This window comes from Ictalurus punctatus, chromosome 14 (genome assembly GCF_001660625.3).
Source record: "Ictalurus punctatus breed USDA103 chromosome 14, Coco_2.0, whole genome shotgun sequence".
NCBI lineage: Eukaryota > Metazoa > Chordata > Actinopteri > Siluriformes > Ictaluridae > Ictalurus > Ictalurus punctatus.
Genome location: NC_030429.2, coordinates 18,042,981 through 18,068,664, shown reverse-complemented (window position 1 = coordinate 18,068,664; position 25,684 = coordinate 18,042,981). Strand labels below are relative to the sequence as shown.

Sequence of the window (25,684 nt, the reverse complement as noted above, 5' to 3'; positions counted from 1 at the left end):
ATATCAGAGGTGGTTGGAAGTTTCACCCTTTCAAGAAGTAGAACATGATCTTTGAACATGATCTTTTGGACATTATGTTCAGCTGCAACGTTTAAAATCGCCAAGGTCTCGTTGTTGCTGATAAGCTCTCACGCTGCACATGCGTTCACATGGGCTTTTCACCTACATACATATATTCAAACAGCGCGAGCTATATCCATTTCCTGAAAGATTTTCAGATAATGCATAACTTCTAAGCAACCAGCAAGCTTTGCTTTTACTTTGGTGAGTATCTGTAACGTTCTTAATTGTTCTTTCTGGAGTAAAAACATTCAATAAAGTGAATTTGTACTGTATTGTAGTAAGAGGTTAAGTTAAGGTGGGAGACAAAGTCCATCTTGTTTTGCTCTAGAACTAGCAGCCAATCTCATTTTGACTAGGTATAAAAAATGTCAACAACACAATCTACCTTGCTGTACAAAATTACAAGTGGCTGGCTAATTATTTTAGCTATTAATTAAGTTACATTCCAGCAAGCATGTTTTGCATTTTTGGGACTGATTGATTCAGTACCGATGTTTCTATACTATTTTGAGGCTACATAATAACGATCGCTTTTTTGACATGATATGCCCATTTAATCTGCATGTCACAGTCTCATACACTATTCTGGATGACGAAAGATGAGGTTTACTTATATACAATATACAGTTCTGTACAAAAGTCTTAGGCATCCTTTTTTAAATACAAATTTGTTGTTTTACCTGCATAACAAAGAAGGACGTGTGATAGTCAGAGTCTCCAGGAAAACTGTGGCAGATTCTTCACGATGCTCAGTAAAACTTACCAGCCAATTTCCTGGCTGTAGATGATGCCTTAAAAGTGAAATAAAATCACATACAGTTTCCTATAGCAATATATTCTCAAAACATCCCGAGAATTGTAAGCAAAAGTGTGAATCAGAAGTAATCTTTTTGAAAAAAAATTATAATTTGGATTTGATTCTCATTATTTGCATTTACAAAATTTATTTATTTATTTACATTTAGATCATTAGTATTTTGCTATGATTATTTTAAAAGTTTGACATGAAATTAATTCCATAGAATTTCCTTATCAATCTGCACAAAATGTAGGCTCAATAAGGTTAATGATGCATTTTCTAAAGCAAAGAGTTATCAAACAAAATATTGACTTTGCTCATATTTTTTTTACATGTGCAAAGACTTGAAAAACTTTATATTTTACTTTTAAATAGCAAAGTATACAAATAAAGCATATTGATCTTTTGTTCTATCTTTAGGTTGTCAAAGAAGATGTATCACTCAGCCCTGCTCACAATTTTGTCCCTGTTGTCTGTTCTAAGTGGGGTCTATTCTGGTCAGATTTTGGTATTTCCAGTTGATGGAAGCCACTGGATTAATATGAAAGTTCTCATTGTGGATTTACATTCAAAAGGCCACAACATCACAGTGATTCGAGGTTCAAACAGTATGTATATTAAAGAGGAGTCACCCTACTACAGTTCAATCACTGTTGATATTGGGGCATATGATGATGAATTTTTTACCACTTTTTTGTCCCTTTTGCTACAAATGAGAAAACACAAAACATCCTCTTGGGACGAAATCATGTTTGGAGTGGAGGTCATGAAAAAGTTCTCTGAGATTCATGAGAAAATTTGCAACATGACTGCCATGATGTTTGAAAATGAAACTTTGATGAAATCTTTGCAGCAGGCTAAATTTGACATGGTTTTAGCTGACCCTGCTATGGGAGGTGGTATGCTACTAGCACACAGACTTGGTCTCCCTCTTGTGTTCAATGTTCGTTGGACTGTTCATGGAGAGGGCCATTTTGCCATTGCTCCCTCCCCCCTGTCTTATGTACCTGTTCCTGGAGCAGAGCTAACAGACAAAATGACTTTTATTCAAAGAGTCAAAAATGTGTTGATTTACTTCATCACTTACTATCAACACTCTAAATATTTTGCCCAACATTACAAGGCATTTTGTCAGAAATACTTTGGACCCGATGTGGATTACTTTTCCATTCTTCAGAATGCAGATATCTGGCTCATGAGAAATGACTTCACTTTTGAATTTCCACGACCCACAATGCCAAATGTAGTCTATATGGGTGGCTTCCAGTGCAAGCCCTCCAATCCACTTCCTGATGATCTAGAAAAGTTTGTGCAGAGTTCAGGGAAACATGGGGTCATCATAATGTCTTTGGGATCTCTTTTTGGAGAACTTCTAGATGACATTACAGATGAGATAGCAGCTGCCTTTGCCCAACTCCCTCAGAAAGTTATTTGGAGACATACTGGACCTCGACCTTCTACCCTTGGCAACAACACGATACTAGTGGACTGGATGCCACAGAATGACCTACTTGGACACCCAAAGACTAAGCTCTTTGTAGCCCATGGAGGAACCAATGGTATTCAGGAAGCTATTTATCATGGTGTTCCCATTTTAGGTCTACCTCTAGCATTCGATCAACCTGATAACCTGTCAAGGATGAGAGAAAAGGGAACAGCTAAAGTCCTGGATATTTCTGAGTTGGACAGATCAGTATTTTTAGAGGCATTAAAGGAAGTGCTGGATAATCCATTTTACAGAGAGAATATGCAGAAGTTGTCTCGATTGCATCATGACCAGCCCATAAAGCCTCTTGATCATGCAGTCTTCTGGATTGAATTTGTTATAAGAAACGGAGGTGCTCCTCACTTGTGCACACAGTCTTTCAGGATGTCCTGGATTACCTATCACTCTGTGGATGTTATGCTCACATTGCTGGGGGCTGTGTTGATTAGTGGCTGGCTAACATTTTTGGTACTGAGATATCTTTGTTTTAGTGTAATCTTTAAAAAGAAAATCAAGTGTGAATGATATATTTGCTTATCATTTGTAGATAGTAGGAGAAAGATGTAATTATGTGCCTATGAATAGGTTAAAATTAGTATGGAAAAATTACAACCCCAATTCCAAAAAATTTGGGATGCTGTGTAAAATATAAATAAAAACAGAATACAATGATTTGCAAATCTCATAAACCCATATGTTGTTCACAATAGAACATATAAAACATACCAAATGTTAAACTGAGGAAATATATCATTTTAAGAGAAAAATAAGTCAATTTTGAATTTGATGGCCGCAACAAGACTCAAAAAAGTTGGGGGGGGGGGGGGGGGGGGGGTTGTTACTAAAAAGAAACTAAAAAGTGTTTTCTATGTTCTATTGTGAATAATGTGGGTTTGTGAGATTTGCAAAGCATTGCATTCTGTTTTTATTTACATTTTACACAGTATCCCAATTTTTTTTTTTTTTTTTGGAATTGGAGTTGTAGAACCATCTACTAAGTTTTCAATTATTTATAGATCTCCAGTAATGTAAACATTATTGTTCTCATACTTCACAATGAGATAAACCAATAACCAATATTTACACAATATTGTGTAAAATGAGTAGAAATTATAATTATTGGAGGCAATTTCATGACATATCCAACCAATTGAATTGGATTCTAATGCTGCATTTGAGGCAAAGATGCAACTTGTAATTCCCCACCCACAACCAGTAAAACCCACCAAAATTGCCCCCTCAACCTGAAATTTGAACTAGTAGTTTTCTCAATTATCAGTTCCTTCACTCTTTATGCAGTGACAACAAATCAACATGACCATGCACTCTGTAAACAGTGTAAAGTACCATTTATCTCCTTTTAAATAAGTTTATATCAGTATTGGCTTTAGATCAGTTTATAGATTTGATTAAATCAACATTAGACAAGCTTGTTGCTTATACTATTTGCTATTGTCTACTGTTGTTGCTGTAATGCAATTATCCTTCAATATATTGTATAAATGTTTAAATATCACTACTGTAGAACAGAACCAATAGCTACTCAGGCCTGTTACAGTAAAAGTGCAGATAAAGTAACTTTTTTTTGCTTTACAAAACAAACAAAAGACACATTTTAGTGGAGGCATCCACATTTTTTTCCCACTCTGCACGTCAAACTTGCTGAGCTGGGAAATTGCATTATTGCAACTTGCAAATCCTACTCAACCTCTGCTGCTTTCGACACTGTGATTGAGGTGATTGAGTGATTAAGGTGATTGAGTCTCATGGCTTCTCATATCATTGATATGCTGATGACACCCAGCTCTATTTGTCCTTCCTGCCTGATGATCCATCCGTCTCTGAAAGAATGTCTGCTTGCCTGTCTGACATCTCGGAAATATACAAATAAATATTCATTCATTCATCTGTTCATTCATTCATCTCTCAACTGATTTATCCTGGCCCAGGTCTTGATGGATTCAGAGCTTATCCAGCCAATCACTAGGCAGCAGCACAATGCATAAAATCATGCAGATGCCATTCAAGAGCTTCAGTTAGTGTTCACATCAAACATCAGAATGTAGAAAAAGTGTGATCTCTGTGACTAGTAACTCAAATAAGTGCACTTTAAAACCATAGTGAGCAGAAAACATCTCAGAAAGTACAACAAGAAGACTTTTTATTTTTTAAAGAAAACACTGGGTGGAAATGTAAATCATATTAAAATTCACTCATGTAATAAAACCTTATCAAAATCTTATATTCCACATTAAGTATGCCAATAGTTTAAAAGCTAATTAAGCGTTAATGAACTATTATTATTTGTTTATGATTATGTTCATTAAGCAAAGAATTAGAACTTATACTTGATATAAGTTAGATATACTAGCTTGAGGCTAGACTCCGCTGTTAGTCTAACTATGAGCAAATTAATTTAGTTAAGGAAACTTATCCATGTAAACTGATAATCTATGGAGGTTGACAATGTCTGTGCCCTCTCTAGTGGGAAAGAACAAAATGTGTTAAATACATTTTCCCAACATTTTCAGTGTTTTCCAGTTTTCCTCAAAAAACTTTTCTATTTAATATGCGAAATATAAAGAGTGCACTAATACTACTGCACATGTATGTATTGATCAGCTGATTGTCCTAAGCTTATCCATGTATTTTAACTCATATTTTGTCTTTTTTGCTCTCATTAAGTCCTTTGTGCTGCAGGGATTCTCTTACCCAATCCCAAGCAATAAATATTATAGCAACAGGTGTTATTGTACAGTCAGTTATTGTACTGTTTAGTTTAGTTTACTAATTTATAAAGCACATTTAAAACAACAGATGTTGAAGCCAAAGTGCTGTACAAGAAATATAAATCAGGATTAAAACAAATTAAAAGAGTAAACACAAACCAAAAAAGGACCAATGAATACCTATATATACTACACCTATAGTGCAGGTTGATACAATAGCAAGTTTTTGTGTACCCATTATCTTAATCTACACAAGCCATGAACCAGAAGGTATGATAAAGATGTTGAAATAATGAGAAAATAACTCGAAACAACAACGTAATATCTTGAAAATAACGAGATGTTAAGTCAAAATTACAAAATTACTGCAGACAAAGCTTTTTTCAATGCATTTATTTTGTTTTTAATTTAATATTAAATGTGAATTATATTTTTTATAATTAATATAATATTAATATATTAATATTTAAACCAAATATTCAAACCAAATCTATAACCACGAACACTGCAACTCTTTCACAGGGTTTCCATATGAAACTTCTCAAGACATGTGACTGCCTCCAGTATTCAGCAGGTGGCAGTATAAAGTTTTTAGAAAGAAGACCTTGAGTTCTCCTTGCTTTAATACAGTCCCAGTGGCTAGTAATCATCTAGAGAGCATGAACAGCCCCATGGTTTATAATGCGTTTTTAGTATGTTTACTCTCTTTGAATCTGATGTTACTGTTAGACGCCATAAAGTGGTACTGGTGTATAAAATGCTTATAATAGGTCCTAAATAGCCTATTAATACTAATAGTGTAGTAAAACTAGAAGTATACAATCATGTAAATAAATAAAAAAATAAAATAAAATAATGTATTTTTAAAACAAATAAATATAAACGGTTAACCTATTCTTTTCCGTTTCCCAATGAATGACTTCTCCAGTAGCCTACATAATTTGTTAGCCTAATACTATAGCCTGTGTCTTTTAAATAGCCTAGACAGTGCATCATATTTACTTTTAATAATCTATAATTCCGCGTTTACTGATGTAATTAATATTTTGTCCAAAACTGTATATGAATGGTTTATCCTCGTTTGAATGCAACAGATCTCTTTTTTTCGCACCTCAAAAAATCTGTACCCAGTCAACGCGAGGAAATATCGCGGGATTTCGCGAGAGTAGGCTCTGGTGCGCTGCTGCGCTCTCGTGTTTCACAGTGGGTGGATGGAGCAGGTGCTCTCTGCTTACCGCCCGCTATTGCTAGGCGACCAGCGTGCTCAGTGACCCGGTTCAGGCTCTGCCGAGGCTCGCGCTCTCACTCTAACGAGCCTATCTTTATCATCGGCTAAACCCGACGCAGAGTCCCACACACACACACACACACACAGAGTGCTAGGTAGTCTACCGGCCAGCCGAGACAGAAGATGTCTGGGAATCGAGTGATGCTGGTGCTCGGAGTGGCGGTGCTGCATGCGGTGTATGCTGTGGCCGGTAACGCTTGTTTATGATCTATGCTAATTTCATGTGGCTGCCAGGTTACAGAACAAGGTTGTTGTTCTGTTTTTGCGCACGGTAATCCTTCTGATGATGGTGATAATGATGATGGTGGTGATGATGTGCAAGATGCAAGATTATTTTTATGTGTGTGTGTGTGTGTGTGATACCTAAATCTACAGTAAAGAGGCAAAGCAGTATAAACCAGCAAGCAGCTATTTTATTTAAAAGGAAATATGTTAATATAGAAGATGCGTCTTTCGGGCTGATATGAGCGAACATCCTGTACTCTTTAGCTCATTTATTGACAAAATGTTTAGGTATCAAATCGTAAACAGATCCATATTAAATGAACCGATAAAGACACACCTGTATAACACAGACATGTATATCTATAGGCTATGTTACAGATGGGATATGCGCTATTTCCGTATATCACTCGGACTTTCAGCAAATATAACTGCAAATATAACTGTATTCACGCCCAGAATGTGGAAAATGAAAATGATGTTAAGCTGAGATAAGTAATTGTGCATAGGCACCCTGCAGCACCGAAAATAGCAGCTCGATCTGCTGCATGGTGCTATTTATAGAGAGGCGCTGCCGCAGTTAGAGCATCCTCATGGTGGCCCTCTTACAGCCTCCAGAGGGGATTATAAAGAAACATCACCAGCACTTCGGTTTTGTTAAACGAGCCGTAAATTAACGAATGAATGCATAAACGCTGTAATCGGTAATGTCATGTGTGTCTATAGCCGATGAGGCATCTGGTGTTAAACCTGAGGAATGTGCTCGGGTGGCCCTTTTGGACACAGATTGAGGACCAGCGCCACTTCTTCTATTCATCCTCGGAAAGAAAGCCACTGGTTTCAGATCAGTAGAAAAGCAGCTTGCACCACCACCCCGGAACATGGCTGCACTGTGAATGCATCATTTAGCTGTAGCCTCACTGAGAGACTAAGGAGGGCAGCATGACTGAATTTTCACTGCTCTCCTGCCATACTGTGAGAATACAACTTCTGGTCACACTGCATGATTCTTGTATAAAAAGAATGATTGTATGTCTGGATGAAGAATATTTTACTCATTTCTTTTCTTAGACTTTGAACAGCTACAAAACGATTAAGATGTGTTCAGCTTTTCCGTTGACCTGATTTATACAACCTGATGCCATCAGACATTTTCCATGAGATCAGGTTGCACCTTCCCTTAGATAGTCTTTTCTTCCATCTTCTCACACACAGTTAGGCATTGACCTATTTAGCCTATGAGCATGGCTTTCTTTCCCACCCTGTAGACAACAGTGTTTCAGAATTCTGTTCCTTCCAAGCTTTTGAGGACTTTTGAGCAGATTGCAAGATTTAAACAATGTTTATTATATGTAATTTGTTAAAGAGAATTTTTATTCAAATTTTTTAATTAATGCACAGATTCTGGGCTGAAACCAACCCAACTTGGGTAAATATTGGACAAAACAAATGCTGCATTATTTTAACCCAACTTGCATAATTTTAAAATTGTGTTGGTGCTCTTCTGATCTTTGTTACTAATACAAATACATTAATACTAATACTAATACAAATACTAATACATTATTTTGGTAATAATAATAATAATAATAATAATAATAATAATAATGGTACACACAGCCAAAACAGTGCTGACCCATGGAGGCATGGACTCCACAAGACCTCTGAAAGTGTGCAGTGGTGTCTGGTACCAAGATGTTAGCAGCAGATCCTTTAAGTTCTCTAAGTTGCGAGGTGGGCCACCATGGATCAGACTTGTTTGTCCAGCACATCGCTGCTGAAAGAGGCCACTGCTAATAGGGAATACCATTGCCATGAAGGTGTGTACTTGGCCTGCAACAATGTTTAGGTAGGGGGTACATGTCAAAATATCATCCACATGAATGCCAGGACCCAGGGTTTCCCAACCAAACATTGCCCAGAGCAACACACTGCATCCAGTGGCTTGCCTTTTTCCTATAGTGCATCTGGTGCCATCTCTACCCCAGGTAAGTGACACACACGTATCCGGCTGTCCACATGATGTAAGAGAAAACATGATTCATCAGACCAGGCCACCTTCTTCCATTGCCCCATGGTCCAGGTCTGATGCTCACCTGCGATGCACTGTGTGTTCTGGCACCTTTCTATCATAGCCAGCATTAACGTTTTAAGCAATTTGTGCTACAATAGCTCTTCTGTGGGATCAGACCAGGTGGGCTCGCCTTCACTCCCCATGCCAATCAATGAGCCCTGGGCGCCCATGACACTGTTGACACTTCACCTATTGTGCTTCTTTGGACCACTTTTGGTAGGTACTAACTACTGCATACCGAGAACATCCCACAAGACCTGCCATTTTGGAGATGCCCTGACATTAACGTCTAGCCATCACTATTTGGCCTTTGTTAAAGTCGCTCAGATCCTTACCCTTGTCCATTTTTCCTGCTTACAACACATCAAATTTGAGAAGTGATGGTTCACTTGCTGCTTAATATATATTCCACCCCTTGACAGGTGCCACTGTAATGAGATAAACAATGTTATTCACTTCACCTGTCAGTGGTTCTAATGTTATGGCTGATTGGTGTATATTTTAAGTACTCAGTAAATCATCATTTTGAGTGTTGCATTTAGATAGCTATTAAGCTAGGTAATATTGGTCAGTGAAAAACTTGTAGCTTATTCATGACACTCAATTATGCCAAATGGCCAAATTGAGTGGTCTCAATAAATTTATATTTCTGTGCATGAGTAAAATAAAGGTGTGTGGTAACTTTGTAAAGAAACCCAAGTGCTGGTAAAAATAATCACCCTGCAGTTGGTTTTGTCGAAGTAGAGAAATGAACCCAGCAAAATTATGCAGCAGGCTCAACATAGTGTTTGGGGAGAAAAAATAACCATGTGTAGATATTGGGCAAGAATTTGTATGATCATAATTACATTTATATGAATACCAAGCATAAATGATACAGTCTACAGTTTGTTAATCAATCAGGACATTTTCCATAGCTCTGCCACTAATTGTTCAGTATGTGTGATGTATTTAAAAATGTTGTGCCTTTATTCAGCAGTCAAAATATGTTAAATGTTAAAGTTAAATGTTAGGTTTCTATTAAATAGAATGCGCTTTCAATAGTGTTAATTTTGTTAACTATTTTTAAATTTAGTCTTAGTCTTAGTCCTGTGTCCAATGTCCTTGATAGTTTTTTATGTAATATTTATTCAACCTTATTCTGTTTTATTTTGTGTGTCAAATTGTAGTTGACTAAAAGTCTGGCCATTTTAGACTTATCTTAGTCAAAGAAATAATAAAAATATTTTAGTCTCGTTTTAGTCAATGAAAACTGTAGACATTTTTAGCTATACGATTATTATTATTATTATTATTATTATTATTATTATTATTATTACCACTGACTTACTAGTTGTCTTAATATAGCTAAAAAAAAATAAAAGTAGCGTTCCCACCAAGATGTTCTCCTACCTCAATTTCTTTGTGGTTAGCCTTCATATGCCATTTGAGGTTTGTTCTTTCCAGATATTCTGTGTCCACATTGCTTCCCTTCTGATATGACAAGGCTTTTTTTTTTCACAGGCTTATTATAGAGAAAATGGGCCCAAATATCAGATCTTCTCTTTCTCTCAAGTCCAACTGTTGCCGTCATTATCAGAGTTGGGTTACTGTAATCTAATGACTTTTTCTGATAACACAGTAATGTAATGCATTACATTTTAAATTTATATAATTTGATTACAGTTACTGATGTCAATAAAATTGTTACCTGCATTACAAATTTATTGTTAAGAAACCAACATTAAGTAAAATTCATTTTTAAAATAAATCACGTTTTGCACAGCTGCCTGTAGTGTAACCTGGACTCGGCATTGCAGGCTGTAGCCCCAAAGATTTTTTCTTTAGCCTTGAATAATTCTCCATCTGGAGAGATTTGTCACTACGTAACTGAACTTCACTAAAAGAAGACGGTGGTGTTGTAATTTTATATCTTCAATGAACGGAGACTTGGCCAATCAGACAGGGTTTACAGGAAAATACGTGGAATTTCTCGTGTCTTATTGGCTGACAGGTCTCAGTTCTGCCAAACGCGAGCTCAGAGTCAGTGTGAGGGAAAATGGATATACACTTATATTTTATGTATTTTTTAAATGAGTAAAGGGTTTGAAACTGAAACAGTAACATCCTCTCATGCTAAGCAGGAAAACAAGGTGTGTAAATATCTATATGAGCAGAGCATAAGGAAAGTTAATGTACTTTGCATGGCACTGTAGCAGCTAAACCCATAGCTTAGTTGTGCCTCCCCTTGGCTAGCGACACCAAACTAGCCTAGTTAGAAAAGTTGTATATTTTATCGGTCTGGTAGTCCTACAAACAGTGACAACACCGGAGGCAAGTTTTAACAATAAAAACATTTTTTAGTGTATTTTGTAGGTTTGAATGGTTTTGAAAGTAACGAAAGTAATTAGTAATGTGATTACTCTTTACATACAGTATTATAATGTAATCAAATTGCAATTTTAAAGTAGTAATTAGTAATCTGTATTGGATTACCTTTTTTTGAGAAACTTACCCAACACTGGTCCTTATTTAATGAATGCTAGCTTGGAAGTGACTCCCCACTGTACTTGCTTAGTCCTGATATGCTGCTCACAGCATAGGAAAGGAAACTACTGCTCATTTCATCCAATGAACTAGATGTTTGGATTGTAATTTAGAAAAAAAAAACAATCTATAACATTTTGTCTCCTCTTTTTTGTCGATGAATTATAAAGAGCGATTTTGGTAAAGTTTTCATTTTTTAAAACTACATTTTAGTCTAAACTTTTTTTTTATCAACAATATTAGATGTTAATATAGTCACAGTGTCTAATGACATTGGTGTCGTTTCGTCATTGTCTCGTCTTAGTCATGGAAAAAATATTGTCATAGTTTTCATTAACAAAATTAACACTAGCCTTCACAATACTGTTTTAAAAGCATTTCTGTGTAATTCAGAAACTACAGGCTGGCAATTCTGATTGTTCTTGATACACCATGCAAAAAAGTGTGTACACAGTGCAAGATGTGTACCTTTAAGTTGCTCGAAAATGTGTTCTGAAGACCATAATGTATTTTCGCATTGAATAAAAATTCTTGTGTGAGTGGCAGTCACAAAAAATGCTACGCTTTTACCGTCATGAGGAAATTCAATGAATTATATAAATGTGAATTGTACCCAACCCTACACACATCTTCCTCTTTCCCTGGTAAAGCAACATTTCATATTTTGTAAGTGTAGACCACACCCTGAACTAAATGACATAAATTAAAACACTCTTTGATAAGAGTTGCTGAATTGTATGGAGGAGACGGGGAGGTGGTAGGTACAGAACCTTTACTAATTGAAAAAAGCGAGATGGGAATTTATCGGATGTTAACTCTAGGAAGAAGCTGGAGCTCCTGAACTTCAGTTATTTCATTACTGCATATAGTACTCTCCTAGAATTTTCCTGGTCTTTGCATATTGGAACGTGGCACGCTTTGATGCTTTTGACTTCAACAAAACCTCAACAGTCTGCTCACTCGATTCATTTCATAGAAAGCATATTATTAAAGGATATAACTTTAATATCTTCAGAGCTTCAGTGTACATGTCCACTGAAGGTCTTCAAGTATCATCAACAGCAGCTCCTCAGAGTGTGTTAATGGTTAAGCTTCTGGTCTCTACTCACTAATATGCTGGCTGCTACTTGATTCCTGCTTAATTTTTTCCTGGTTAAATCTGGACTAAGACAGGTTCTTTTAACACATTCTGCACATTAATGTTTGCTTCCTTAAGAGTAGTCACTATTTCACTAAGGAATATTGAGTAGTTAAGTGGGCCCTACCTCCCCTGATGACATAGGTCCTAGGTGTTCTGTTGCTGTAGGGTGCTACTATGGAAACAGAGGTCATCTTTCAGAGCTCACCCACACAAGAGTACGTAGATGTCTCAATGAAACATGGAACATCAATATATTCTAGCTGCAGAAGCATTATTCAAGGTCATCATGCTTCATCTGTCGACTTGAATTTTAAGGGCCCTGTATTTAGAAATATTTATCTGTCTAGTTTCTCTTCTGTACAACCATTGCCTTATTAAAATTTTATTCATGTAATGAATACATTTTTTCTCTTAGCTTTGATTTGTATATTTTATAATCTTTTTACTTTAAAACTACATTTTTTCTCTTTATGTCCATTTGCAGCATTTACCACTTTCAACACTTCCTCAATCTTAAGACATTCTAAAAGCTTTGTTGAAACCTTTGACCCTACTGGGACATTATGGGTCTAACAGTGTTGTACTTTTACCAGCTGTGCGATAGAACATACAACGTATGTCCATCAACACAAAATATAAGTCTAATGCCTTTATTTGACTGGATGCTATAGACACTGTCAATCTACAGTAGTGGCTTCATCATCCTCTGAAAATCTTATTTTAATATTAAGTTTGTTTTCTAGCTGGAAAGCAGCATGTAGAAGTGTGCGTACACAAAAATGATGAGAGCCATTCAGAGTGCAACCTTCATAATCCTGAAGCTGGAGGCTAGAAAGAGATCAGATGCTTCGCTTCAGGGAGTGTCTGATGATGAAACTGCTTGTCATCATGCAATTCAGTACAGAATTGGGATTTTTATGAGTGCAGTGAGAGTAGAGAACTGTGCTGCTCTGACCTGCAGCAGAATCCATCATCTAAGTGGATATGTTGGACCAAGTTGCCGAGAAGGTGCATTAAATGTAGTGCTTGCAGCATTAGTGATGAAGATACAGCATCCTTATGTAGTGACTTTCCAGAGAATAACAGCAAAAAAGTGAGAGAAAAATGTCCTTCAACACAATAATCTCACTAAAATCAATGGCAATAGCTGCTTTTTTTTTTTTTTTTTTACAGATGTGAGAAAGTTTTTCACCGTCTTGAATTAACTTCCAGCATCTTGAATCACTGGAAATGATAATTTTAAGGAATTGGGTACAGTTATTGAGCATTTTACTTAAAGTTTTGCAAACAGTCCAAGTTCCAAAGAAGTATCAAGCACAGGGTCAAAATATTAGAAACACGCCATTGTAGAAATCTCAAGGACAGTAACAGAAAAGCAGATAAAGGTTTGGAAATGAGCATGATGAACTAACTGTATAAAAGGCCCTTAGTTTAATATAAGTATTAAACTCAAATTAATATAAGTTTTACAATTGATAACTTGGTAGAGTTGGGGTACTCGATCCTGGACTTGGATTTGAGTCCAGATTCGAGTCCAATTATGAATGAACTTGGACTTGTCACGGACTCGGGTAAATTTGTACTTGAACTTGACACGGAAAAATCGCCCACTCCGTCACTCATTTGACTGAATATCTTTAGAAACTTTAATAAGAATTACTGGATATGTCATACAGTGAAGTCTATTTTATTTTACATTTAATTGCTTTATTCAATTACCATAGTATTTCTTACTTGAATACTGATAGACCTACCTGAGAAAACATATCGTTATCTTGAAAATAAGATTGTAGTCATATCTCCCACCCCTAAACCTCAGCATTTGGTGATTCCAGTCTTGAATTTCATGTAAAATGTGAAATGTACTTCTCAATGTAGTAAATATCATAAAACCCTGCCGATGGTTAAAGTTACAAGATCAGAGCTGTGTTCAGAAATGAGTTTGTTGTCATTCATAGACAGATTAAAAGCAGTAATAAAGCATGAAGCTTGTTGTTATGACCTGCTGCTAAATGTAACTCTACTCTGTCCTCTCTCTCTCTCAGACCATATAACTGTGGGAGAGACGCATCAAATCACTGAAATATCAACTCGAACTGGAGGACACAATACAGTGTGATACAATAACAAAACAGGTTCTATAGTGAAAATACTGTATTCTACAGTGTATTTTCATACACTTATAATGTAATAAAAGTTCTACATATACCTCTATATCCCCTTTTTTCTTTAAAACCATTTTTTGATTGGAAACTAGTTGAGGTGTTGATGACATGAAATAAAAAATATTTAATGGCAATGGCAAGATGTAATAGTGGTATTTTTTGTTACATTTATGTTGCCATTGGTTTGTGAAGGTTAAAATATTAATTTAAAAGCTCAGTGTTGAGTATACAATTGCAATTTCAAATCTTTTTTCAATTTAATTACTTTCTGGACTCAACTGGGACTCGGCCATTAAGGACTCGGACTTGAGTCTGAGTCGGCCCCTTTTGGACTCAGACTCGGACTCGATTGGTTAAGGACTTGGTCTCGACTCAAACTCAACAAAGGTGGACCCGGACCCAACATTATAACTTGGAGAATTGTTGTAATGTTCTACAGTGAATAAGTGTTCCTAATTATCTAGCCTTCTGCATTGTTGCCCTATTTAGTGATGTTGTACCACACTTCAGTTTAGTAATTATTCACACCCAAGTTAAACTACACATTACTCAAATACTCCCACCTACTCTCTACTGGAACCCTTATCTGTAAAGATCTGTATGACATATTGTGCTATGTTCCATTGCCACTAAGCTGAAGTGAATAGCTTTCAACTTGATAATGTCATCCTGAGTCTTGATCTACATCCTGTAGTGAATACAATAAACTGCAACCAGACAAAGTTATCAATCCTATCTCTTCGTAATACTAACATAAGAGTGGTTATTGGACATAAGACAATAACTTGTCTGGGTGGTTAGTAAACTTGTAAGGCAGAGTGCTGGAGAGCTGGGACAGGACTGGGTGGACTGAGATGATACAGGAAACATGTTCTAGAAAAAAACAGCACAATGGATACTATAAAAATGGTATGTTTATCTCAGGGGTTTTCAAACTTTTTTCAGGTGACCCATATTTTTGTCAGTTATTTTTACTTTGACCCATACAACATAAACAATGAATCTAAAAAATTAATAGCACAAAAGAAGTTATACTTATTTAATTAGAAGGGCAGGCTTATCTACTGTCAACTATCTGGTTCCACTGTGGTTCACAAGAAGAGAGGGCTACATGCTCATCAGGAGCAGCGTTCACTTGGCTTAACTGACACAGCAGGCGCAGTGGCCTAGCTTCTACATTAGTGGTGGAATAGTTAATAAATCCAATGTCTTAGAATTCATCCTTATAGAGCCTAGCACCATTTTTTTTTCTTGGCTGACTCAGAAGCAACATTGCTGCTTACTGCTGTCATTTCTTGTGCTTCCTCCTGCTTGCTCTGACGGATGGCAAACATTTTCAGTTGCTTGTGGAGCCGCTGGCTTAATCTTTCAATGTATTTCAATGCCTCCGGCTGTTGTTGGCCTATTTGTTTTTCATCACAGCTTTTGACCATTTACACTATATGGCAAAAATGTATATGTGTACACCTGGCCATCTCATCCATATCTGGGCCTTCCCCAAACTGTTGCCATAATGTTGGAAGCACAGAATTGCATAGAATGTCTTTGTATGCCGTAGCATTACAGTTTCTCTTCACTGGAATTAAGAGGCCCAAACCTGTTCCAGCATGACAATACCACTGCGCACAAAATGAGGTCCATAATGGCATGGTTTGCCAAGGTTGGAATGGAAGAATTTAAGTCTACACAGAGGCCTGACCTCAATCCCTTTAAACACCTTTGGGATGAACTGAAGAGCCTTCCCAGAAGAGTGGAGGCTTTTATAGCAGCAAGAGGGAGACAAATTATGCAATGGAATGTTCAACAAACACATATGATTGTGATGGTTAGGTGTCCATAAACATTTTGCCATATAGTCTACGACAAATGCAATGTTTGACAGCTTCAGCTGGGCTAACCGGACATAAACTTGTGTGGATTGCAGCGAAGTTATACATATTACATAACATAATTCATGTGCAGATATTTCATGTTTCTTTTGCAATATCTGAAGATGCAGATTTGTGCCTGTTAAAAGTTGTTTTGGCTTTTTGTTCTCTGTGACCCTTTTTTATTTTATTTTTAAATCTTAATCACTCTAATGAAGGCACTAACATCTGGAAAACTGAATCATCTAATTCTAAAGTTGGCCATATTTGGCTGATTTAGATATATTGTGATTGTATTTATCATGTGCTTTGTCTGCTGCTATTTAATGTTATTGACGTTGGTTTCACATTGAATTTTAAGGGATGAAGTGGTTTGGTGATTGTTGCTACTGTTGATGTTTTTCTGGCTGCATGTTTATAGCTACAATAGATATTAAAAGTGGTGTGTAGACTTTTTTTTATATCCACTGTATGTGATCCTACTAAGTTTCAGAACTGTTTTATAGTGTTTGATATATAAAATAGTTGATGTGTTGATACATATATTATCCTAATTTCCTATTTAACCCTGAAATTTTATATATGTTTAATAATAGTCACAGCAATTGACGCTTTATTATCGCTAGGATTCAGAATGTGACAATGAATTTAACAATACATCTAACTACACACATGTTAATGTTGCTGTTACTGCACATGGTAGCTTTTCAGACTTCCCAGAATCATTCTGCACAGGCACTCATGTTTTTAAGTGAAGAACACAACATGATTCACGGGCTGATGGCTTGAATGCTGTCATTTGTGTATAGCATACGCAGACACACACACACATACACACATACATACATACATATATATATATATATATATATATATATATATATATATATATATATATACAGTATATTTGTGTGTGTGTGTGTGTGTATGCTATATTTATATAGTGTAGTTCTCACAAATCAGTTTGAACTGCCGTTAGCAGAATATCTGTAGAATTAATTAACATGGTTATCCCAGTACAACTGAACTTTATATTGTCTTACATTTGTTTTCAGAGCCATTAATCACCGCATCAGACCACGTCACCCTGTCAACAGATTTCCATGGGACATCAGTCACACTTCAGTGTAACCTGACTAGCTCTCCGCTCACCCAAAGTGAGAGCTACTGGATGAAGAATGGGAAGGAAATCCAAGGGACACGGACAGACCTGAGGGCCACTGAGTACATGTAGGCACTGCATACTATCACATGTCACTTAAATAATGACAACATATTTTATGATGGGTATATTTTGTGCTTTTAACAAAATTATCATACTAAATACAATTCATTGAACAAATTTCAATTAGATACACACCGGGGTATATTTTGCTAAGATTTTAATCTTGATTACCTCAGCAGTTGTGGACACCTATTAGTGTAAGCCTGGACAACAAGCATGAGGCTTTTCTGGAAACTGCCCACATGCAGTAACACTACCACTTTATGAAACTGTACTTAAAACACAAATTTGCACACCCATTCTGGCAAAAAAAAAAAAGGCAAAATTGAAAAATATAATTAAGAAAATATATAAGACATTGAATATAATAATTGACTCTCAAATGAATTACTTATACAAACAAGAAACTATAAACTATTTCTGATTTCTTTCTTTTTTCTTCAAAACAGGCAATTCCATAAATTCTCTTAGAGAACAGTTGATCCTTACTTGGAATTCTCATATTCATATTTCAAAATATCTATTGGAGCCTATCATAACCCAGAACACAACACAAGCAAGTTTATTGCTAAAATAAAAAATGGAAAAAGACATCTTTAACATCATTTGGCATCAGTTTTTGATAACAGTCATTACACTTGGTTGACTCTCTAAATTTATGGACAGCTGTTTCTTTGATCACTCAGACATCACCAACAATTTCATTTGAGGGCTTTTGAAACAAACTTCAGACTCAAAAATTCTCCCTTTTTTAAGGTCTCAAGACTGGCTAGTATTGTCCAAAGTCCAACATAATTCATTTAGTTAGCTGAAAAATCTTTTTGTATATGTGTCTTATTATTGAAGAACTGAAGAACAAGTGGTTTAAATGCTGCATTGACTTACATTCCATATTTGAAATAAAAACCATGCATCTGTTGGCTTTTAATCAACTGCACACAAGACAATTTTAGCTCATATTAGGCTGGTGTTAAAAGTAAAATTGTGGTGGCTTTGTCATGCTGTGGGGAACATTTCACTAGCATAGTGTGGGGCTGTTTGTCTCTCTAGAGGGAACCATCATTGCAAATCAAAGTTATTCTGACTGATTCTCTTTATGAAATTAAGCAGTTTAGTCAGTATGAAAATGCAGTAAAAAGGTTTAAAGTGGCTACTGAGAACAATGGATCAGTAGTACATTTTTGCTTGGATGTAGTCTCTACTTTCTCTAATTTATGTTACACTATTTTTTGACTCACATTGTATTTGACTAATATTAATAATGTCACTGAAAGCAGCAACTGTTCTAAACATTATGCCGTCACTGGAAACACCAGCCCAAAGAGCTGACAATTGAGGGCAAGTGGCAGCACCTTACTGTATGTCATTAATAAATCTATTTTTTCTATACAGAATCACTAAACCAAGGGCAGATGATGCAGGGGAGTATATGTGTGTGTATACATTTGACCTTGGCCCTTCTGCCAATGCCACCATTGAAGTGAAAGGTAGGATTTTCTCAAGTCATCTCAATTTTTTAAACAGATTAAGGTTGCTAGTTTGTACCCTTTTCAGAACTACATCATTAAAGTGCATTTAATGATAGATTACCAGTATACACCTGTCTTTTCAAAGACATAAGCAGACATATACTGATTTTTTCTCCAAGGCTACAAATTAGGCTTAATAATAATTAATAATTGTTTAATTCTTCTGCACTTTTATGTGTTTTAAATAAGTCTGTTTTCAGATAGGGCATTCTGAGTCAGTGTATTTAAATAGGCAACATTACTGATGTCCTGTTTAACACTGGATTTGCAACCTGGCACCTAAATATAAATTAGGGTTAGTAATCACTGTAATCACATGTTTGTTTTTTGGCTCTGTATGGCCTAAAGGCAAGTGTCAGCAACAGCAGCTGAAAACCTGACTCAGTCAGAGTACTGCGACTGAAGGACGTAGTCATGAAGCAAGGTGTTAAAATGGAGGCCAGGATGACTGTGCAGGATTGTTAGCTCTCTCTGTCTCCTACAATTTTCCATCTTGATTGCTGTAAATATACAGAAGTAGTGAATTGTGCCATAAGATCGCTTTTTTGACATTACAGGCTACATTTTGGTGTATATTTTGCTGTACTCTACAAAATTTTCTGTCAGAGAAAAAAAGCTTAGAATGTTGTAAAGGGCTTGATGGCATGACCAGAGAATGAGTGTGGCGTGATGCTGTTTGGTTGCCTCAAAAACCATATTAAATATATATTTTTATTACACAAGCAGTGTGCGTGTGTCTAGAGGTATTAGTGTGTGTGGAAATGGAGTTTGAGGTGTTTATGTTGACTCTTCACCTCTCTCTCTCTCTCTCTCTCTCTCTCTCTCTCTCTCTCTCTCTCTCTCTCTCTCTCTCTCACTGGTTATACTTTGTCCACATGATGTCTTGTCCAAGGGATTGGTGATTAAATGCTCCTTTTCCTCATATGAATGGCACTTGGATCTTAATTGTATACCACTATGCAATACTTTGATGAGAAGTGTGGAATACCTGTTTCTCTTCTGACAAAGCTGAAAGCCTGCTGTATCTCTGAATGCAGTACTATGATGATAATTTGTGTAATATGTTTATATACAAAAAGAACTATAGAGGAATCCAGGAAGTAACTTCATCATTAATAGTGGATGTAGTAAAAGTTGAACATAGTAAACAGTTCAGCTGCCTTAAATTTCTGATTTCCCTTGAGAAGTTTATTTTATATGACATTTGGTTTAAAATTTTGGCTTTGACTTTTAAAGCACCTGTAGTTTATTACAAAGCTAAATTGAATGGCACTGCTAAAATATTTCATACCTTGAAAAAAATGTAAACGGCTGTGCAAGAGATTTATTAAAATAGGAATTTTGTGTAGACTGTGCCTTTATGTACTTTATGTCCTTTTGTCTTTCTCCTTCAGCTGCTCCAGACATCACAGGACACACGCGCAGTGAGAATAAGAATGAGGGGGAGCACGCCCTCCTCTACTGCAAATCCGTTGGCTACCCTAATCCTATCTGGTCCTGGCGCAAGTTAGACAGCAATGGCTTTTTTGTATGTTTCATTGTTATTCTAGCAAATTAGTTTTGATCAATCTCTGTTCTGATCAATCTCATAAGGGCATTCATTCTTGATTTGTTCAAAATTATAATCTCTTAACCTTGTGGAAAATGTTGTGAGCCAAAAACCCACTGCATCATTGAGTTACACCAAACTAGAGTTAGTCTACGACTTCTTGAATGTTGTCCTAATGCCAGTAAAGACTGTGATGTCACGTGATGTCAAATGAACTGAATAACAAGGACAACGTACCTATGCAGCACAGTGATTTTCATTACATGAATGAATTTAATAATGTTATTTTCATTACATAAGATAAATTATTCAGCTTAAATTACGCATTATATAATTATATGTTATATTATATAGGGGTGTATAATTATATAATCATAACTTTTCTTTAAATTGCCCCCAGCAGGATGTGAACTCTGTTGCTTCTACTCTGTGAAATTTGACATCAGGCTAACTAGAATCACACTAGAATATCAATTTGTCAGTGTAGACTGTTTCATTCAGTCAACAAAAAAATTTGCTTTGTTTTTATGGATTCCAATAAGAGAAAACGATGAATCAAAAAAATTTAAATAAAAAAAGGACAAACTTGGTGTGATTGGTCTATCTGTATCTGACACATAAGGTTCAAAGCCATACTTACTTACTTAACCCAGTAACTTCGTCTGAAATCACATTTCTTAATAATATTCTTGCAGGAGATTGACAACTCCTCCGGCCGCTTTTTCATCAGCAGCATTGGCAACATCACACAGCTGTCAATCATGAACCTGGACATCAATTCTGATCCCGGAGAATACGAGTGCAACGCCACTAATATTATTGGCACCTCTCGTATGACCTCAGTGCTTCGTGTGCGGAGTCACCTGGCTCCTCTCTGGCCCTTCTTGGGTGTCCTTGCTGAAATCATCATTTTGATCCTCATCATTGTCATCTATGAGAAACGCAAGAAGCCTGACGACGTTCCAGATGGTGAGTGAATATGTGAAATCAGGCTTACAATCTTGAAACTGTTTTGCACTTTTTGAATATTATGCAGTTATTTTGGATAAAAGTCAAGGTTAGGATATGGTCAATTGTATTTTAAGATTAAATACTGTATACGCATTTCTCTATAAGTAACTTGACATTTTAATAATTAGGTGACTTTCTTGGGACTGATTTGACAGACGTGTGATGATATCACACCATTGTTTTGTCCTTACAGCCGTTCAGAGTATCCTCGGTGGAACTGATATTGATACCCTCTCACACTTAATAATTTAGTTAAAACAGGACCAGCCTACACACACACACACACACACACACACACACACACACACACACACACACACACACACACACACACACACACACACACACACACACACACACACACACACACACACACACACACACACACACACAAATGAGGTCACTCAAGTGGCTTTAATCCGACAGGAGAAATGTCATTAAATTATTAATTCTGCTGAGGTATAATCTAAAGATGCTTTAAAGTGAAGATGAGCTCCATTTACTCCTTAGCTTATTAAATTATTGAAGGCTATGTAGCACATGTAGCTTGCTTAAAGCCAGAAATGAGAAACATGGGCCTCTTTTGACAGGATTTACATGGGTTTTGCTGCAGTTTTGAAACTTGCTGCACTTTCAGGTTTGCTGTTGAATAGTGCCATCTGGTGGTCTTATTTTTTCATGAACAATCTATTGCAACATAAAGTGGTAGTCTTTAATTTTTTATATATATATTTTTCATACTATAACACGCCTTTCTCTCCCCACTTTGCATAACCAAAAACACTGGGTGGTAAGTGAGAGAACCTGCATGGTGTTTAAGTTTGCTGTCCATCCAGACATCTTACACTATACTGCATTATGTTTCTGCTAGATACTTTATTTGAAATGGAATCTTCCTTGTTTATGTTTTGAGTTTAAACTGATATCATAGAGAATTTCTTTTACTCACTTACATGGTCAAATGTTATATTTATGTTGACATGAGCATGACATTTCTACATGCTTTACATTCGGCCATTATCATTCAATTTAAGTGTTTGTAAGAGAGCCAAAGAAAATCATGCACACAAACCATTAACGCAAATGTTTCATTACTATCATACCTTTAACAGCATTGTTTGAATGATCTAAAAAAAAATTTCAAAAACAGCACTTGGTTTTTTTTTTATCTTTTAATGTGAACATGATATTTTGGTTTTACTAACCTGTGGCCCACATTATTAACCATCCTGAAGATATAGTGACTGACATTGTGCATGATCGAGTCCAGTGCATTAGAACATATCTGATATGTTCTAATTCCTTCAAATCTGTCATACACTTTGCTTGTAAGACTTTTTAACATTGCTAAAGCTCCTTGTCTAACATGGTTAATGTTTTATTTCCTAATCTGCTCAAGATGATGAATCAGCTGGGCCAATGTAAGTATCAGACAACCCATTTGCTTTTATATACCAAATAGCTAGCGTTATTAATAGTGGGTACTTAACACACTTCAGAAACATTTATTTTCATATAGCAATAAGGTCCAATGTCTTTTTCTTTTTTTTTTTTTTTTTTAAATATGAAGCACCATATAAGCCATTATTATATGGTGCTTCATACTCAGAACACATTATTCTGTCCATATCAACCCTATGTCTCACAAACTATCTTAGTTTAAGGCCTTATTGTGATATATTATGGTTGACCGTTTTTAATGTATTAATATACAGAATAGGTTAAGATTGGCATAGAACTTTGCGACTATAATTTTTATTTTATGTGTGAGCGTATTAAACTTGATATCCTTTACACCTCTTCTCAAGGCGATTTCAGTAAAATTTAGTCATGGCGCTGCAATACAGCAGTCTTGTGGTGCTGTTTGAAATGCTGAATGATGCTTTGGTGTCTCCCAGGAAAACTAATTCAACCAACAATCACAAAGAGAAAAACCTACGTCAAAGGAATACAAATTAAACCAACCACTAGTACAGTAAGTGAAATATTCCCACTTTGTTCTTATAATGGCAAAGTTATTTACAAACATTACATAATAGAAATTATACTAGCATAATTAGTACCTGCAGTTGAAATGGCTTAAAATTACAAGCTTGTCTTTATAACCATCTATTTTCTATTCTTTTTTGTTTCATTTAGATGAAGACATTCATATCATGACCATATGAACGTAACACAAAGGAGTTCACTATTTAAGAAAGCATATATTGGTGTTAAGAAAGTACTGGTGACATTCAATATATATGAGTACTCAAGGCATGCCTTATGAATGTATTAGCAAGAGGTTGTCTGATGAGAAACATTACTAATAATGGTGTAAATATTATGAACATTTTATTGCATGATTGTGTTGCTTTCAATATTTATCTTTTATTCACAATGCCTTTTCTTTTTCATATTACACAATAGGGATGTGTAGTGCATGCAATATATTAACCTGCTGTTTGACAACAATATGAGGTTATATTTGTGTATTTCAGAGTGACACCATGTAGATAATATTTATATTCCACACAAATCTTCAACTTTGCATTATAAGTCAATATGCCCCATGTTCCTGGTATGACCGTTTTTGTGCAGTTTATCATTTCACTGCATACCTTTTGGTAAGGTGGCTTATCATTTCATCAGTTAACTTTATTTAAGTCATAGGTTAATAATGGATAAGGGCTTTACAATGTCCTGTAATGTTTCATTTTTGCATATACTGCACTTTTTTTTTTTATGTATATATCATACCACTGGAAACATCCATAATTATTTGAATGTTATCCATTCTGATGCACTAAGTGTTCAGAATTCTGAATTCTGAATTGATAAGGTCATTTTCTAATGCTAAACCATGTCTATCTATGACTTAGCTTTTTACATAAGCATACTATACAGCATGGCTTTTATCCTATGCAATATTTGTTCATATATATATATATATATATATATATATATATATATATATATATATATATATATATATACATATACACACACACACACACACACACACACACACATACACACACACATATAGTAGAATAAGCAGAAAAAAAATTTTTACTAATGGCTTTTGGTTGTGTGTTAAAGCTTTACTATGATAGGTTTGCTATTGATAGCAAAGTGCACTGTTCAGAGTAAGACTGAGACCTGGAAATATCCAGCTTCACACAGCACCATTCCATCTGCAAGAGCTCCCTGCCAGTGCAGAGGCCCGACTCCACAGACAAAAGAACGTCAGATAAAATGGTTTATCATAAGACACTTCCATATCATTTTTAATGATTAAACATTCTAATGTTATCATTCAGTGTCTGTTGGGGTTTTTTTCCTTCTTAACCCATACATTTTTTTATTTATTTTTTATTTAACGAAGGATGGGAATAACAAAGTAACCTTAGAATTGAAACAATTTGTTTTGCTTCAGAAACATGCTAATCCAAATGTGCACCTCAGATATACTACATAGACATTAAGTATGATATAACTAACTATAACAATACGACTCTTAATATATAATTAATGAATATATAAGTACCCAGATGTCAATAATTATAACTAGATTGTTTGTTAATTTGGAGTTATTTAAACACAGATGTATATGTTGTTGTGATCACAGGTGTTTAATGGCTACAGTTGCATTCTGTGGAACAGCAGCAACTCCAACAGTAATTATAACAGCATAACTGAGGGGGTCATTGCTGACCAATAGTGAAATTACTCAAAACACTTTACAGCTAAAAAATGAAAATACATTGTTTTGTTTTAGTGTACCTACTAAATAAGCTACACTGTATTAAATCCAGGACTTCATATAACACAAAGTTATTACGGTATAGAATGTTTATGAGTCAGACGATATTTGTATTTTGATTAATAAAATAATAAGTGAGCATCATTTATTATCATTGAACATATTTACTGAATTCTTTACCACTGGTCCAAAATGGCAAAATATTAATGCTAAGAGCTGTACGACTTGAAATTTAAAGCTCATTTATGCAGTTATCCAATCAGC

General features: G+C 35.6%; 2 protein-coding genes across 2 annotated transcripts; both read left to right on the top strand.

The window, feature by feature from the left end:
• The first annotated feature begins 106 nt into the window (after positions 1 to 106).
• LOC108275224 (UDP-glucuronosyltransferase 2C1) lies at positions 107 to 5,091 on the top strand. Its single transcript, XM_047159848.2, has 2 exons — positions 107 to 264; positions 1,283 to 5,091. The coding sequence occupies exon 2, from the start codon at positions 1,296 to 1,298 to the stop codon at positions 2,871 to 2,873; it is 1,578 nt and encodes a 525-aa protein (XP_047015804.1). The 5' UTR covers positions 107 to 264; positions 1,283 to 1,295; the 3' UTR covers positions 2,874 to 5,091.
• A 1,144-nt stretch (positions 5,092 to 6,235) lies between these two features.
• Positions 6,236 to 24,969, top strand: nptna (neuroplastin a). The gene is made up of 8 exons (XM_017484695.3): positions 6,236 to 6,555; positions 17,417 to 17,591; positions 18,979 to 19,073; positions 20,510 to 20,643; positions 21,360 to 21,633; positions 23,075 to 23,096; positions 23,574 to 23,650; positions 23,815 to 24,969. Exons 1-7 carry the CDS (start codon positions 6,489 to 6,491, stop codon positions 23,632 to 23,634), a joined length of 828 nt encoding a protein of 275 aa, XP_017340184.2. The 5' UTR covers positions 6,236 to 6,488; the 3' UTR covers positions 23,635 to 23,650; positions 23,815 to 24,969.
• The last annotated feature ends 715 nt before the right edge of the window (positions 24,970 to 25,684 follow it).

Excerpts from the sequence above, each read along its gene's own strand:
- LOC108275224 (XM_047159848.2), top strand. The coding sequence starts at position 1,296 with ATGTATCACTCAGCCCTGCTCACAATTTTGTCCCTGTTGTCTGTTCTA.
- nptna (XM_017484695.3), top strand. The coding sequence starts at position 6,489 with ATGTCTGGGAATCGAGTGATGCTGGTGCTCGGAGTGGCGGTGCTGCAT. Across the intron at positions 6,556-17,416 it reads TGCGGTGTATGCTGTGGCCG|AGCCATTAATCACCGCATCA; the intron begins GTAACGCTTGTT and ends ATTTGTTTTCAG. Across the intron at positions 21,634-23,074 it reads GCCTGACGACGTTCCAGATG|ATGATGAATCAGCTGGGCCA; the intron begins GTGAGTGAATAT and ends AATCTGCTCAAG.